The sequence below is a fragment of the Anser brachyrhynchus genome, assembly GCF_964034855.1.
Source record: "Anser brachyrhynchus genome assembly, chromosome: 2".
Classification (NCBI taxonomy): Eukaryota; Metazoa; Chordata; class Aves; order Anseriformes; family Anatidae; genus Anser; species Anser brachyrhynchus.
Genome location: NC_137695.1, coordinates 93,624,289 through 93,640,577, shown reverse-complemented (window position 1 = coordinate 93,640,577; position 16,289 = coordinate 93,624,289). Strand labels below are relative to the sequence as shown.

The following is a 16,289-nucleotide window of genomic DNA, read 5'->3' as shown; positions in this document are numbered from 1 at the left end:
TCTTCTATCACAGGTCTCCAGCAGCTCTGGTTTAATTGTGTGGTCATCTGCATGCATTTAGAGTTTTCCTATTAATTGAGTACTAATACCTAGCGTCCAATCTGAAGGAGAAATTTTTGAAAAATCTGTAGCAACAGAAGGATGAAAATGCTTATGACTGTTTAATGTACAAATTGGATGATTACAAAATATGTGATGGGAACAGTAAATATCTGATGTCCTGGGAACTTGAATTCTCAATATTTAAGCTAATTTTCAACAAAGCTCATGTAGCAGATGGTTTTCTTGGTTATCTGTGAAGAGCTGAACAATAAAGAAGTATAATTTTAATGTAAGGGGCTCATGGAAGAAAATGCTAATACTTCCAAATGATTTAGAACTTCCTGTTCCCACTTAATGAAAAAAAAGATTAAAAATCTTTTGGTTCCATGAGGTAAGAAATGAATTTCTGGAGGTATGATGAATCTTTAAGCATTTGAGTTCTTTTTTTTTTTTTACTGTTTTAATAGTTCTTTTGCTAATATAATTTTATAAATAGCAACAAACTGTATGCATCTTTCACTACAGTACTGCAATACAAGTTGCTTAAAATGTTAGATGTTCTTGGTATAATTCAGTTTTCTGTATGCAGTTTCTACCTGTGTATATTCCATCAGAAGAAGAAAGAAGGAATCCAGTGTTATACGCCAATAATGTCAGACGTGTAATGGCAGAGTAAGTATGTTGTAATATGCAATAAAAACAGATGTATGATTTAATTTTACTATTGAAGAAATGTGTTAAATCAATTCAGTGTATTTGCTTGCTGGCAAAGCAGCTTGTAATTTCCGTAGTGTGTACAAAACTACATAGCACTCGTCTTCCTCGGTGAGGAAGGCAGGGAGGCACAAACACAGCAGGAACTGTAGGGATTGCTTTTTTTTTTTTTTTTAACATCTTTATATAAGTCTTTATATAACAATCTAATTCTTTTGCTGCTGTGGGTGTTTAAGTCCTCTGGGGAGGAAGGTACAGTTGAATTGTACGAAAGCTAATGTAACTGAATTGTGTGCTATTGAGGTTGCGTTTTCAGCTATGACTTTTTAATGGAGTTAAGAATAGTTCCATGTATTCGTAGTTCACCCATGATTATTTCAAATAGTAAAGCATAGGAGAGCTGCTTGTGTTTTAGAAATAGAACACTGATGCAATGCAAACAACTACTGATGCACACTTAAAGTCATCCCCTGCAACAGATTGGGTTTGCAAGAAGACTCTTGTATTTTTGTTTTGCTTGAACTGACTAGCTGGTGTTGGAATTCCATGTTGGGTGGTGATATGAAAGGTAAATACCCAGCATTTCAGGGAAGGCAAGGATGGAAAAAGTCTTAAGGTATGTCAAGTAGACATGCGTATCTGGCCACAAAAAATTGCTGAACATTGAAGAGACCAATTTCAGGTTAACTGACTGTGGAAGTAGAGGTAATATGAAGAAAAGAGGGGGGAAGAAGGTGAAGGCATGGGAAAGCTGTTACATTCCTGGTTTATAAAAAAAAAACATGGTGCACTTGCAATCTGCATCTCAAATTGAAATAACCTTTCTTTTCCTAGAAGTTGAATTGAAGTAGAGAGAGCTCGCTGGAGATGAGTTGAAATAGTTCTGGAGAAAATCCTGTGAATTACAGTTGCATCCAAGGTTTATACGTTGAACGCTAGTATGCCTGTCTTTATTCTAAGAAACTGAAAAAATTGCAAGTTGTAGCAGAAATAATGAACTCTGTATATTCCCTAGCTTCAGCTTTTTTGGTGTTGTGAGCTGAAATCAAGGTCTTTTTGTATTAAAGCATTAGCCCTGTACGGCTTGTGATTTATCTTCTGAACTCAGGAGCCCCTTGAACTCTAATTTTATCTGGCCTTGGTTGATCCTACAACTGAACTTACTCTGAACAAAAGCTGTTTCTTCATCTTCTTTGCTTCTGATTTTTGTAATTCTAAAAGTCTGGATGTATGTATAAACATAGGGTTTTGGTTTGTTTTGCTTTTTCTGGAAGTCCAAAGGCTGGAAAACTGCCAACAGATGAGCAAGAGAAGGTGCTTTGCCCTCCTCAAGCCTGTTTGTGTCTGTGTTGACAATGCAGGCATTAGCTGTAATAGCAATTTTCCTGTACCGATGGCACTGAGTCTAGTTGAAATGCTGCCCCTTCTGTAAGGGGCGCACACAGCTATTTATTAAAAGAGCAGATCATACTTCTTTTTTTTTTTAGCATTTATTCTGTCATAAGATTTTTCTTCCTCTTTCAAAAGGCTTCTAGGGACCATTATTTAGGGATTGGTATTTAAATCTGGGGTTGGTTTTGGGATGCTAGTATGTCAGGCCTTTACCTACCATGGAGTTTGAATAGCCTGATCTTTCTTAGTCTTCTTCCTTTTGAGGTATTTGAAAAGCTTCCAGCATTTATTTATTTTTACAGTTTATTGTTTCTTGCTTTGGCTTGCCAGCTTATGATTGTTTTAACTTGTCTGTCATCTTCTGTTTTCCTTGAAATTTTCTTAAGAAAAAAAAAAAATCATTCTAATTGCCACCTTTAATCTGTTGCTTAGTCATATTGGACTTTTTTTGTCCTAACAACTTTTTTTTATAGTTTTTTATCCTGATTCCCTAATATGGTGTCTCATTCTATACCACAAATGAATGTTTACCCTTTCAATTTCTTCTTTTAACATAACTAGCTTCTCCTTTTCTTTGTCTTTTCCCCATACTTCTGCTGTAAGTTCCCATATTTCTGTTGCGTGCTACACCTACTGTTGCCTTAAGATCTAATTAAATTTTGTGTAATGTGCCTGACTGGACGTGACCTTAGTGATTACCACATTCCTTTAGGTAAGCCACTCTGGGTAGTACTCCTTGTGGGTTATATTGTATTCTTCCAGCCCTGGAATTCATCTGTTTCCCTGCCTGATAGTTGACAGGGAAGTTTTTAACAAGGTGATCTAGTGCATACACAGAATGAAAGTAGGGAATAGGAAGTAGTCTAAGCTGGCACGATAAACACTCCCTTTTTCTTCTTCCAAAGAAAATTATTTTCATATGGTATAATACCAGTGCCTCTTTTATACACCTGTATCTTTTTGGTTTAGTTGGCTGCTTCTTTTTGTTCCCTTCCTATTTGTTGTTTTTTGTGCAAGGTTGAGGCCATTCGTCCAGAAACACTACAGTGTATGTCCTGTTTATTCATAAGTAGCTTATAAATAATATCTAACTTTTAACATATTTAGTACTTTTGAGCTTGAATATCAGTGAGATGTTTTTCATGAATATTTGACTTTCTTATCCTTAGAAGAGAGAAACCCCGATCGGTAGCTTTAATATTAAGTGCATATCTCACTACTGTATTAGAATTGCTGAAGTTAATCACTGGATAAAAGATCTGGCTTGTGTACCTTACACTGCCATTCAAAGGCCTTTTAAGAGGTTCTAAGGAAGAGGCTACTTAACAGAAACTAATTGGTTATTACATGAAACTACAATTACAGATCAAAATGGCTATAATAAGTGCAGCATTAAATGCAGAATTCTCATCACAGCCAAAATGACTGTGATATATCTCGGGATTTTTTTAACGGTCTTGCCATTGATGTATATTAATTTAATAGACAAAAAAGGTGATTACTAATGAGGTAGAAAAACCTGCAGATGAAAGGAATGAAGGTAAGTTAGGAAATCTTGTGAGGACTTGATCAGACTAGAAAAGGCTGCACAGCAGAAATATATAGTAGTAGTACTATACTAGTACAAGTAAAATCGAGTATAATGGAAAATGTGGCAGATGAGTAACTTATGTGAAGCTGTTTGCTTTCTAAATTGCTTTTTACATTTGTGCACTGAATTCTTCAAGGCCTCTTAAAAACCAGTCTTTCTCTAAACTTCAGTGCAGCAAATATAATGTAACTGCTTTATCAAGATTTCCTTGTGAACTATCTTTGATGCTATTTGTACCACACAGCATCAAGTTTGAAGAAAAAATGAATACTTAATTGTTTGGCGCACAAACACTTGGGAGTATTTTTTTTCTTCCATCTGTTGCATACATTTAAATATGTCATGTTTGCTTAGAGTTTACTTGTTCTTTTAAGTTCTATCCATTCTTTATGGAGTACTCTTAAAAATATTGCCTGTTGTATAATTTTAATATCTGAAGGCAATCACCTGTTCAGGTGATGATTGATTTATTCATGTTAGTGTAACAACATTATAAATGTTTCACATTAAAACTTGAAAAAATACATAATTATAGATGAATAACTTTGAAATGATTTTTGTTACTTCTCTGAAAGTATTAAAGACTGATTTTTTTTTGCCTTGTTCTTTTATATTTTCATGTACTTATAAAGTTAAAATATATGTTCTGTAGTGGGCTCATAGTGTACAATATTTCATTCTTTGTGTATGAACTTTCTCTTATGGGATTTCCCCTATTCCTTCAGAAAGGAGAAGAGTTGTTGCAGAATTTCTTGCTGTACAAAATGAAATAATGAACATTCTGCTCAGTCTTCATAGGTTAACTTGCTTCCCGTGTTTCTCTGGTTTATTCAAGGGCATTGGGAGTTTCAGTGACAGACTATACATTTGAAGACTGTCAACTAGCCTTGGCTGAAGGACAACTTCGTCTGCCTTCAGACACATGTCTTTTAGAATTTGCAAAGCTTGTGAGAAGCCTTGGGTGAGCATATACAATATTTATACATAAGGTGCATCTTTATTATATATCTATGTATGGTCTTTCTTCATATAACAATATTGCATTTATGAGTACATATGGAATGTAGTCATATTGTAGTCAGGGAAACTAATATAAGGATTAAACCAATACTGTATTAGAAGCAAATGTCTCAAAGCCAACTTCAGATGTCAAGACAATTACTTAAACCATCAGGGGAAAAAACAACAGCCCTAGATGCATTTGAAATTATTCCTTCATTGTTTTTTTTTTTCTTCATGTATTGGGGAATCAAGCCTTCTCTTTTGCAGAAAAGTGGAAAACCTTTTTCTGGTCATCTGAACGGGAAAACTATATAATTATTGTTTACTGCATACTTGCAAGGGCTTTAAGCCTTTCCCCCTCACTGGGGAAGCTGTTTTGTGCATAAACAAGGGCTCGCGTTCTTCTCTGCACTTAAGATGAGAATGGGAACACGTTTTGAAAGGAGTTTGCCTGTGCATGGAGAAATACAGGATTTTTTCCACTTGCAAGCAATACCCCTAGACCCAAATGTGTGGAATAGGTTGTAAAATTGAATTTTTTTTTCAGTCTAACAAGTGAGCAGTGTATATATGGAGAGTTCATTCCTGCACAAAAGTGGAAGACCCCTCCCAGAGAGGGTCAGGAATACTGTGGGACTTGTAACATTTGATACAGCTAAGAGTCAATTACCATTTCCCCATGACATCTATGAAGGAGAACAGTGCTGCCATAGCACAGTCTTGTGACTGAGGTAGTGTTGTAATAGAGGGGGCAGAGGGGTCACTGTTTCCCAGGAAGCACAAAGAAGTGGTTGGTCTTTTGAGTGGGTTACTGCTAGATGTACTTTATAATGAAACTGTAGCTTCTTTTAACCAGTATGGCTCATCTCTTCTCTCCTCTTATGACATCAGTTCCCTCTGGCTCTACCTTACCAAAAAGCTTCAGCAAACAGTGGGGGGGAGGGGCGAAACACAAACCACATAGAACTTATTGCTGTTTTTCAGCTTTTCTTCTGTATCTCTTCTCATCCTGTTAAACAACTACAAAGTGAACTTGCATTTTCAGCCTATTAACTACTATAAGACATAAACACCCTTTTCCTTTTTTGTCTCCTTACCTGAAAGTATGGAGCATAGTTTTAATGTTTCAATTCCATACTTCATTTTATTTCACTTTTTTCCCTTCATCTTCCAGCTTGTGTACATAAATGGAAAAAAAAGGAGGCAAGGATGTATTGGAGAAAAAGGAATGTAGGAGAGCGCTTCCAGTAGGATGGTAGAGACTTCTAGAGGTAGAGGAACCAGATAGATTCTTGCTTTGTTTTTCCAAAACCTCAGAATTTAAAGTACAAAAAAAAAAAAAAAAAAACCACCAGCATATTTAAAAAAAAAAAAAAAAAAGCCCCACTCTTATGATGCAGTTGATAATCCCAGGATTCAGTTTAATCTCCTTGTAACATTCTCTGGCTTCTGTCTGCTCAATTTAAAGCTGTGTTTTTAAATTACACTTCTTGATGTCTTTGCTTTGGCCTCTAAAATGATTTATGTATATTTGTAAATGAGGTTCTCCACAACCCAGAAGTTCTTTGTCTGGTTTGAGCAACTGTACATTGAACTATCAACCTGTCTTGATTTGGGTACATGCCAGCGAAGAAGGCTATTACCATGGTATTTTTCTGGCACAATTGGATGAAGCTTGTAATATGATTTCACCTCTAATGCATGATTGATGGAAATGCAGTCATTTGCTGCTTATTCAAAGGCTTTGAGGCCAGCATGGCATTAAGATCATCTAGTCATATCCCTGAATAACTCAAACAGTAAATTTTATCAAATAGATTTTGCTTCCAGTCTTAATACTTGCTTTTGAGCAAGAACATACCTTCTAGGTAACACCCACTTTTAAATGCAAGACTTCTATAAGGCAAATCCAGACTTGCTTTTCTTCTGTTTTCTTTGAAGTCAAGTTATATCTCGGTTTGCCACACTGCAGAACTGTTTCTGTTCATATGATGTATCTACAGGATTCATTACCATTTACATGTCTGTAGAATTTGCTCAGCCTGTACTCCAGTTGGGGCATCCAATTGCAATCCAGAAGCCATGTAGCCACAGCAGCTAGGAAAGAGTTTGTTTTCAGATGGTCAAATGCAGCTAAAACTAGCTTTAAGGAGGTAAGACATTTCACTCACTAAGAACAGTGGTAATTCTGCTGAAAGTATCCTATCTTCAGGGATCTGGTTTTCCTGTCAAGTCTGCTGTGAAGGATTGAATGTTCAGAGCTGTTCATCCTGAAAAATGTTCTTTCCGTCTTTAGGGATTGGCTTACAAAATCAAGCAAAACACCACAGTAGCAAACAATGTTATGTCCCTTAAAGCCTTGATGCTGCACTGAAGCCATTAGGCAAACAAACATGATTTCATGGGCAGAGACAGCCGCTATTGGCCTTCTAGCTTTTATAGCCTCCACTGGGATAACAGTTAACAGTTGTAAAGGAATTGAGACATTCAAACCTTTTCATATCGGTTTGGAACTACAGCCTTTTGTGGGATTTGGAACACTTGGCTTCAAAAGACCTCAGCATTGTATGTCATGGTCATCCACACACTAGTTACTTTCTGATTCTGATGGGGCTAGAGGGAAGTGAACCCACCTTGGATTCTGGGGAAGTAGAATGCATTCAGACTCAAGCTGAAGCAAAATGGTCATCTCACTGATCCACATACTGTTTTTGAGATTGACTCGCATCTTTTTCTATATTTATAATCCAAAACCACAAGATGCCTATCAGATTTGTGTTATGTCTGTTTTCGATACAAGGTTTTGCTTGTCAAACTTTTAGCTTTTCAGACTACTTAGCTACATGTTTGGTGAAGACTTGATCCCAACAAGCCTCAAATACTACTCACCAAACAAGTGCTTACTCAGTTTTAGAAAGTGAATTTTGAGTCACTTTATTCCAAGTCAAATCTCTCTGGTTTAGAGACAGATGCTAGATTGCATATTCTGTGTCAGTGCTGGCTTATCTCAAGGGAGTATTCAGATGCCAGCTGGCCTCATCCTACAGTTAAAATCCATTTCAGCTCCTACAGTGAGGATCTATTATCTGTGGACTGGTTTTATGTGTAATGCTGCATGTTAGAAGCTGAGTTCTGTATGCATCTCAAGCCCTCCATGGATTCCTTTGTGCCTGCTCCTTTTTTTTTTTTTTTTTACTACATCATGGAAAACGAATGTTACAGGGGAGTGTTTCGCTGCTCTTTTTATACTTCGTAGCACTGAAACTTATGGCAGGTGCTTTCCTGCCAGGAGGGAGAACATATGAATGTTCTGTAGGGTATGCGATCTCTGAAAGAACTGGTACATACTTGGGCTTATAATTCAGAAATACAGTGCTTGGAGTTGTTTGGTCCTTTCTTGGCAGGTTAATCTAGGTAATGGCAGATAGCATTGTAGTTGTTTTTATTTTAGTGTAATTTTTGGGAAGGATTGTTCAGTCATTTCAGCTAGCAATAGAGGTCTGGAGCTTAAGTATAGGATAGGATAATCTTCCTACCAGGGATCCTTTCCTTTTTTCTGTTTTTTTTTTTTTTTTGAAAGCTTCTGAGTATGTTATTATTAATTAAATATTTGATTAAAGTCTCACTGAGAGAAAGCTGCTGAGGAGGTCCAGCTGCAGTCTGGAGACAATTCTGTTGTGAGCTTGCGGTTTTTGTAAATAACTGCTTTCCCTTGTCTGCAGCAGCAAATGGCAAAACAGATAACCGCAGAAGAATACTGTAGAAAATGTTATTGGCTCTGTTTGTCTCCAGACTGAAAAATTTGGGTGCCTACCATTACCCTAAACCAGTTCAGAGTAAATCTACTGGTCAAGATTTGATTTGTTTTATTAGGGAGAGTTTACTTTACCCCACATACCTGCAGCATTACTTATGTTTAGTATATTCATAGCAAAATTTATTTTTACAAAACAAAAACAGGAAGTTCGACTTAGCAGAAAAAAACACCATGCAGCAGATATCTGCAGTAATAGAAACCTGTTCCATCATCAGTCTGGTTTTGCGATCAGAAGGAACGATGTAATTTTTGTAGCTGTATTAACTACTGTAGCCTTGTTTGATGGGTAGTCTTGTCATGATGTCTAACTACAGACCGAATGTGAAAAATAAGAACTGACAAGCAGGATTAGCAGTATAATCGCTATTATGTAATCCCTGATTTCTTTTAGACAAGATGCATCAGGTCTTTCCCGTTCAGTGATATTAGTAAATTTGGAATCGTAATTGGTTTATGTTACTGTCCTGCAACACAGCTGTGTTCAGGTGACCTAAATCCTACCTAGTTCTCCATGCCTGGTATTTCTTATTGGCTAGTTCTAGGTTCGTGTTTCTTGCACATGTTGGACTGCTTATACATCTGTCTTATAACCAAGGTAGAGAACACAACTTTGTGACCAGGGCTCCTAAAGCTTACCAGTAATTCCTAACATAGTTCAAGAACTAAAGTAAGCCTTAAAATGATAGGAATCCTGTACTTATTTTGCAATAAAGCAGTTTCATAACCCTGGTTCTGTATTTCGTTGTATTGTCACCATTGTCACTCATTGCTTCATTCACTATATTGATATTTGTATTTTAAAACCAGGTTTATTTTTAAAATGTGCAAAAATAATGTGCTTTCTAGGCTGAAACCAGAAACACTTGAAGATGATCTTGAAAAATATGCTACAAGTGCCATGAAAATGAAAGAAGAGAAGGTTGATCTTAAGGAATTTTCAGCATATTTGGAATTTCCAGTTTCCCACACATTAGAAAGTATGTTTGCCCTTTTTGACGAGGTAAGAAACAATATCATGTTTACAAATTGTACTACTCGTGATAAGCTCTCCTCTAGCCTGATTTTCCTCCTGTCGAATTCACGGAGATCTGATTTGGGCCAGTGTAAAGTGCTTTTGAGCACTTCACTACAGTATTTGACTGCTACACCACAGTATTTGCCTACTGCATTTCCCTTTTGACATGTAAGGACACCCATCATCAACTAAATGAAGCAGTCATTCAGGTAGAAGGTAAAAAGCATATCAGTTGCACAAAACTCATTTTGTTTCTAGATGCAAAATACAAAGAGGAAGGAAGGTAGGCTCAAGCCAAACTATTACTACTGCTTGTCGCAACTGAATGTGGTGTATATTAGCTACAAACTTAATACTTGGCTTGTAAATAAATTATTCTTCTAGGATACCTGAAGCAAACCTTGAAAGACCTAGGAACATGTTAAATGAGCCAGTTTTTCTATCCTCTGGCAATCAGACAGGATGGGGAAATGACCATTAACTTTGTCTTGATGAGATACTATCTGAACCAGGAGGTGCATATGTTCACAGTGTTCTCTCCTAGACCAGAGAGAAGATTAAAATGTCATGAGTTCAGGGCTTAAATCAGAGTAGTTTGACCTCTGGTTCTCTAATTTTAATTTCAGCCTATTAAGTCAGATGATTTAATGTAAAAATCTTAAATATGCAAGTAAAGGCTAACAATAGCAGCACTGTCTTTCGAGAATCTTTGAATTAGGAATTCTGACTGGGACTCTGAAAAGGGCCTACAGAGCTTTTGCAACCCTAGTTCTCTCACTGATGTAATTCCATTTCAGTGAGACTTTTTTTTTTTGCAATGGCACATGCAGTGATCTTTCTGAATATTCTGCATCTTAGTTGTTAGCTGTTAGTTATTTTGAATGTTCTGAGGCAAACTGCAGTATTCAGAGGTGAGGTTTTCCTTCACAGAATGAAGATGGCGTAATTGACGTTCGGGAATTTGTCATTGCTTTGTCAGTTGTCTGTAAGCCATCCAAAACTCTGGAAACAATTCAGTTGGCATTTCAGGTAAGCAGAGTTTTCTTCCTTTATATAATTTACTTAAATTTTGTGGGTGTTTTTAGAAATAATTAATCTTGTCAATTAGATTTAACAGAAGCTTGTTTCACACGCCTTTTTGATACTTAACTACATTAAAATAACATCGGTGAAATGTTAGATTAGGAGATCGTGTTCAGAGAGAAAAACTGCATCGTTTTACATGACAAACTTGGAGTCTTGCAAAGTGAAATTGTTCTGTGGAGTTCTTGTAAAATCTTTCAATACATTAAGTCTGTTCCTTTGCATTGATTACTGTAGACTGAAGGCTAATGAGTTGTGCTTGCTGCTTTTAAAATATTTCACCAAAATCTTTTTTTGTCAAATTAAAAAAAAAAGTCAAAACTTTCATTTCTACATGTTAACACAGATGACTTTTTCGTCCTTTATCTTCTTGAAAATATTCATTCTTCCCTCTTAGTCTTGCAGTGTCTCTTTTTAAGTCCTGCAGTTCCCCAGGTCCTGCAGTCTCTGCCCAGATTTTATACTTCCCATAGGTGCTCCTGATCTTGTTCTAGACTCAGTGGTTTGTTGCAGCATCAACATAGATAGTTATTACACACCTTTTGGAAAACTGACAGCAGCAATGCTTAATGTTAGCCTCTCTAGTAGGTTTGTCTGACACCTTAATTTGGTACTTTTAACTAATTTCTTTCATATTGCTATTTCAAGCTGTGCTGCAGCTTACATCATCTTTTCATATTGCCTTGAACTCATAGGGTCTTGTGTCTTTAGTGCTACTGAAAACTGAGGATGTTAACACTTGATGCTGTCATCACGGAGGAATGCATGGACTTGAGAACTTTGAGTTGTATGGTACTACATGGTAGCCTTATTTTCTGAGCATAGCTGTTCTCAGGTTCTTCAGCAAATTTGTACTATTCTCAACTATATTGGCTAAAGAAATGAGGCTCCTGTCAATGCTTAGCGTTCAGATCTATCATTCTCACCCTTTGGCTAGTGTCAAACAAATCTGACAGAGGAGGAAGAAACAAAAATATTCAGTTCCTACAAATTCTGTGGAAAACAAGCTGCTGTCGGAGGGGTTGACTTGCACGTGAGGGAAAAGCAGAGAGGTTTCTGTCCTTGTTTATTCCGTTTGATCAAAGTAATGCAACTGAAATGATAATATGCTGTTTATCTCTGTCATCTTCTGAAAATTAACAACCCTAAAGTAGAATGTGGTTTTGGGGCAGTATTTCAGTGAAATTTCACTATCATGATGCAAAATGTGCAACATACTTCCTTAGTTTGAGGAAGAAAAGACCACAGACTAGGTGATTTCTTTTTGGAAGCACCTAACTTCAAGTTAATTGAACTGTTTCTTTAAAAAAAGTTCTTCACTATCTGCTGTAGTCTTGGAAACGCATAACCAGGGAACTTAAAATTATGTATTAATTGCAATATATAAACTTAACTGCAGAACTTCTACACATTAAGAATGGGAAGAATTCAGCAAGGAGAAGCGGGTATAGCTCACTTTATCCTGCTAGTGATGATCAGAAGGCTAAAAAAAAAAAAAAGGCTTGAGCTGAGGAAATTTTGCTGACACTATTCTAGGGAGAAAAAACAACTGTGAAGTGATTTTTTTTTCTAATCATTTATGCCCTGTTTCCTGGGATCATGTATATTGAGATATTCACACAGCTTACTGTTAGTCATCGAAAGATCTAGCTGGCTCATGAATGCATGACTTAGAATAGTTGCTGTCCTCTGCCACATGCTGCTACTTGCAAACCACCATGTCATTTGTTTTTAGGGATAATGTGCAGTGTTTCACATAGCTGAACAAGTTTTTGAAGTGGGAGTGTTTAGTTATGGCTGAAGAACTTGAAAAATAGGCTTACTGAGCCACCAGAGATCTAAAGTGGTAGGTAATTAGAAGCAGAAGTGGGGATTATGTCAACCAGTTTCAGAAGCAGCACTCCAGTGTATGTGCTAGGTGGCCTCCTTTCCTAATCGCTAAGGAATTGAAAGGCTGTGGCAAGTCTTGCCAATGTGATGCTTGTGAGCGTTACCATCAAGTATCACCTTCTGAGTATTTGATCTGTGAGAATATAGCAGGTTTTAATAAACAGGTGTCTTGTCCTTGCTCCTACTTGTGAAACAGCATGCAAGTTGGGAGCTAGGGAACAAAATTCAAGAGTACTGAATTGAGCATAAATTGAGTTCTTTCCACAGAACTTTAGTTTTTGTATTCCACTGACTTTTTTTATTCCATCGAGGTGTGTTGTCTGTGACAGTAACTTCTGCTTCTGTGAAAATCACTTCCTTATGTGTCTGTTTTGTTCATCCTCATCAGTTCCCACCTTCTTAATGCTGTAGAGAAACCAAAAGACAGCTTCCAAAGTAGCTTGTTTTTAAACATAGCTAAATATTTGTAGCCATGTCATGCATTAGAATTAGACAATGATATTTCAAAAACTCTTTTGTTTCAGTTTCTATTGAACTGGCAAAATTAGTTATTTTAGAAAATGTAATGAAGCTTGTTACAGATGTTATGGAATACTCGAGTTCTTTTGTCAGGAGAAAGCACTGTACATATACAAAGATAAAATGAGTATATGAACGATTATTTTTAGTTATCTATTATCTGTCAGTAGTAAAGCTAAGTTTTTGTCTATGAGCAAATTCTTTTCTTCAGGACTTGAAGCAAATTACAGTTTTCTAGAAAATGGAGGAAGTATTTGTAGAAAATCATAGGTTCATCACTGTTTAAAGTGGGATTCTTCTGATTAATATAGCTTCTATCTAATAATTTAGATGCAGGAATCTATAAGCAAGCTGGCTGTCCCATCAGCTGGACATTGGTCAAGGGAATCTTGAGTTTTATATCTGACCAAGTGGAAAATTGTTTCTGCTTAAGCCAACCTAAATATATGTTCTGATTCCACAGGCTCTCTGGGAGTTTGAACACCTAGCTAAATAGAGTAATACTTATTCTTAGTTACATATCTGCAAAACATGTTGGTGTTAAACTGTATTATCTCTGAAACATCACTGAAATTCTAGTGTTTAGGCATGTAAACACAGGGAGGAGTTTTTCTCAATATAGCAAGCTTTACTATGTAACCATACATAGGTGAACTAATAATCAATGCTATCTTTTACCCAGACTACTCAGTAATCCATCATCAATCTGAGTGACTAGATTTTCTCAAGCCAAACTTTAATTTTGCATAATTTCTTAATGTAGGGCTGTTCATAGGAGTCAATATTCAGCTTCGGAATGATTTGTCTTTCTGTCTTGTCTTACAGCTATACCAGTCAGAAAATGGAACTATAACACAAGACGACTTAGCTCATATTCTGAAGACTGCCATGGGTGTGTCACAGATTAATGTTACACATCTTTTTAGAGCTGTAGATGAAGAAGAGAAAGGAAAGATTACATATGGTAAGTATTTTAAGTGGATCTGAACTGTTACAATGTCAAAGTTGTCTAAACTCATTTGATATACAAAGCAGTTATATTTTATTAGACTTTCTTTCTAGTGGGCTTGGTTTCATAATGAAAAAAGCACTGCAGACAAAGTAAACTTACATTAAAAAAAATAATTGAGTTTCACCTTTTAATACCAAATATCATGTTTGCGTTTTCAGTGTTTTTCCCTTCTACTTTGTCAGGTGATACCTAGGCTGAGTCTTTTGGCATATTCTGTTCTCTGGCTTCCATGCATGTGAATATGTATTTTTAAGAAAGCAGCCTTATCTCTGCCCTCTTGATTTGTCTCTTGTATCTGTTCCTCACTATATCTGTCCTCCCAGAATACAGGTTAATATGAGATTTTCTACTTCAATAATTTATCAGCCTGTTTGAAAGTTAGTCGTGTGTGTGTGCGGGGGAAATGTGGGGGTATTGAAAAGGCTGCTCGATACGTAGTCTGTAATGCAGGTGATACGGAGGCGAGAAAGTTGCATTTGAAAAACTGGGATATCTGGGTGAATAGATTATGCTGGGAATCAAAGTACTTGTGCGTTACTTCAGCTTCTTCATCTTTTATGCAGTAAAGTTCTAAATTTAGTTGTATTATTTAAGTATTAACTGTTGTTGATAGACAATGTAGCTCATACCCCAAATAGAAGTGCTTCTGATATGTTTCTGTTGTAGTGGTTTTCCATCAGGATAATTCATAGGCATGCAAGTTTAAAAAATGTTCATTTAAAACATCAATGTTAGTAAATCATAATTTCTACACTAATATTTTCCGTTTGAACAGTATTTATGTAATGCCTCAACTACAGCACTATCTTAGACTCATTGAAATGAGTATCATTGCACCATCCTCCTGTTTTTCCCTCTTATCACTTGCCTCCTTGATTCCTGCTCCAATGCCCATTTCCTTTCTGTACTTCTCATCTGTCGTATCCCCTGCATTTCTATTTTGATCCCTTTTGCTCCTATCTGGCACTCCTTGTTGTCTCCCAGCTCATTCGAGTGGTGACTCAACTCTTTTTTCCCCCCCTATCACCAGCTTCAAAAATACCAGCAGAGAATCTAAGCTGATCTCTAATTTTGGCACATCTCATTGTTTGAGGGAAAACTAAATTTACAGTAGTACACAAGTGAACTGAAACCAGCTCATGTGAGTTACCCAAGAATTCATACTTAGTATTCATCTTTAATAGTACCAAGTTGCACTTTTACTTGCAATGTCCCCTGACTGGTAATAGTATGTTCGCACCGCAATAAAACCTGGACAACTGAGCCACAACGTTTAGCTCTTAGTTTCACTATTTTTACTCTTTTTTTTTTTTTTTTGCATTCAAAAGTAGTCTGTTGTGTGGCTACATGAAGTAGGATGGTGGTTACATCACTTCTTTGAAATTCTGCTTGGATCTTTTTCTGAGTGCTAAGAAACAGTGCACAGAGATTTTAACTTATCTGAAAGTTTAATCATTAGTAAGAATAAATGTGCAATTTGTTGTGGTAAAGAACTGAAAGATGAAGGTAAACTTCTGGTATTGCATTTCTGTCTTGAAAGTTGTTTGCAATAAATATTTGATGTTTTGGATTGCCTGGGAATGTGCGTAACTTTCCGCATGCTCAATTTGTTGCACATGAATAGTGAGGAAGAGGAGGCAGAAAACTTGCAAATTTTACCTTTTCTGAAGGCATTATCCAGACAAGTTCTGAGAAAGAAAACATTTGTATCCTGTGGAAGAGTATGAGTAGGTGGGGGGAGTGGAACTATGGAGGTTGCACATAGAGATTCCATCAGGAGCATCAAGTAGTGGGAAGGTATTGTAAAGGCAGGAGAAAAGCCTTTTGATTTGATGTTCCTGTAGTTCATACGCAGACTTAATTCTTGTTAGTATAGTTAACAGTACCAATGAACTCCACTCTGGGTTCTTTTCCCCCCTTCTTTGTTTCTTGCCTCTTTTAATAGTAACAGTAGAAAGCAAAATGACTTTTTCCTCAAGCAAATGACTAAGGTTGATATCTTCTTCCAGTCTTCTTCATGGTTGCGTTAAGCTTGAACTTCAAAATGAGACCTGTGATTAGAAATAATGCTGGAATAGGTCATTATTTCTACATCACCTTGTCTCATGTTTCTGGGGTGTGAGGCAAATGGGATCCCAAGAGCTTTTTTTTGGCCTCTTCTGTGAAAAAGTTTTGTCATTGTTCTTAAATATCTTCAGGACTTCTTCCAGCA

The 16,289-nt window shown here is 36.6% G+C and overlaps 1 protein-coding gene across 2 annotated transcripts in view; it reads left to right on the top strand.

Annotated features, from left to right (window-relative positions):
- Positions 1 to 16,289, top strand: part of LPCAT1 (lysophosphatidylcholine acyltransferase 1) — a 52,231-nt gene that overhangs the window by 29,971 nt on the left and 5,971 nt on the right. The window contains exons 9-13 of one of the 2 annotated variants that reach the window (XM_080583062.1): positions 632 to 714; positions 4,575 to 4,700; positions 9,405 to 9,558; positions 10,504 to 10,602; positions 13,891 to 14,029. In XM_080583062.1, the coding sequence (XP_080439188.1) occupies positions 632 to 714; positions 4,575 to 4,700; positions 9,405 to 9,558; positions 10,504 to 10,602; positions 13,891 to 14,029 (601 nt within the window). The remainder of the gene's footprint in view (positions 1 to 631; positions 715 to 4,574; positions 4,701 to 9,404; positions 9,559 to 10,503; positions 10,603 to 13,890; positions 14,030 to 16,289) is intronic. The other variant, XM_080583061.1, reaches the window with a different exon arrangement.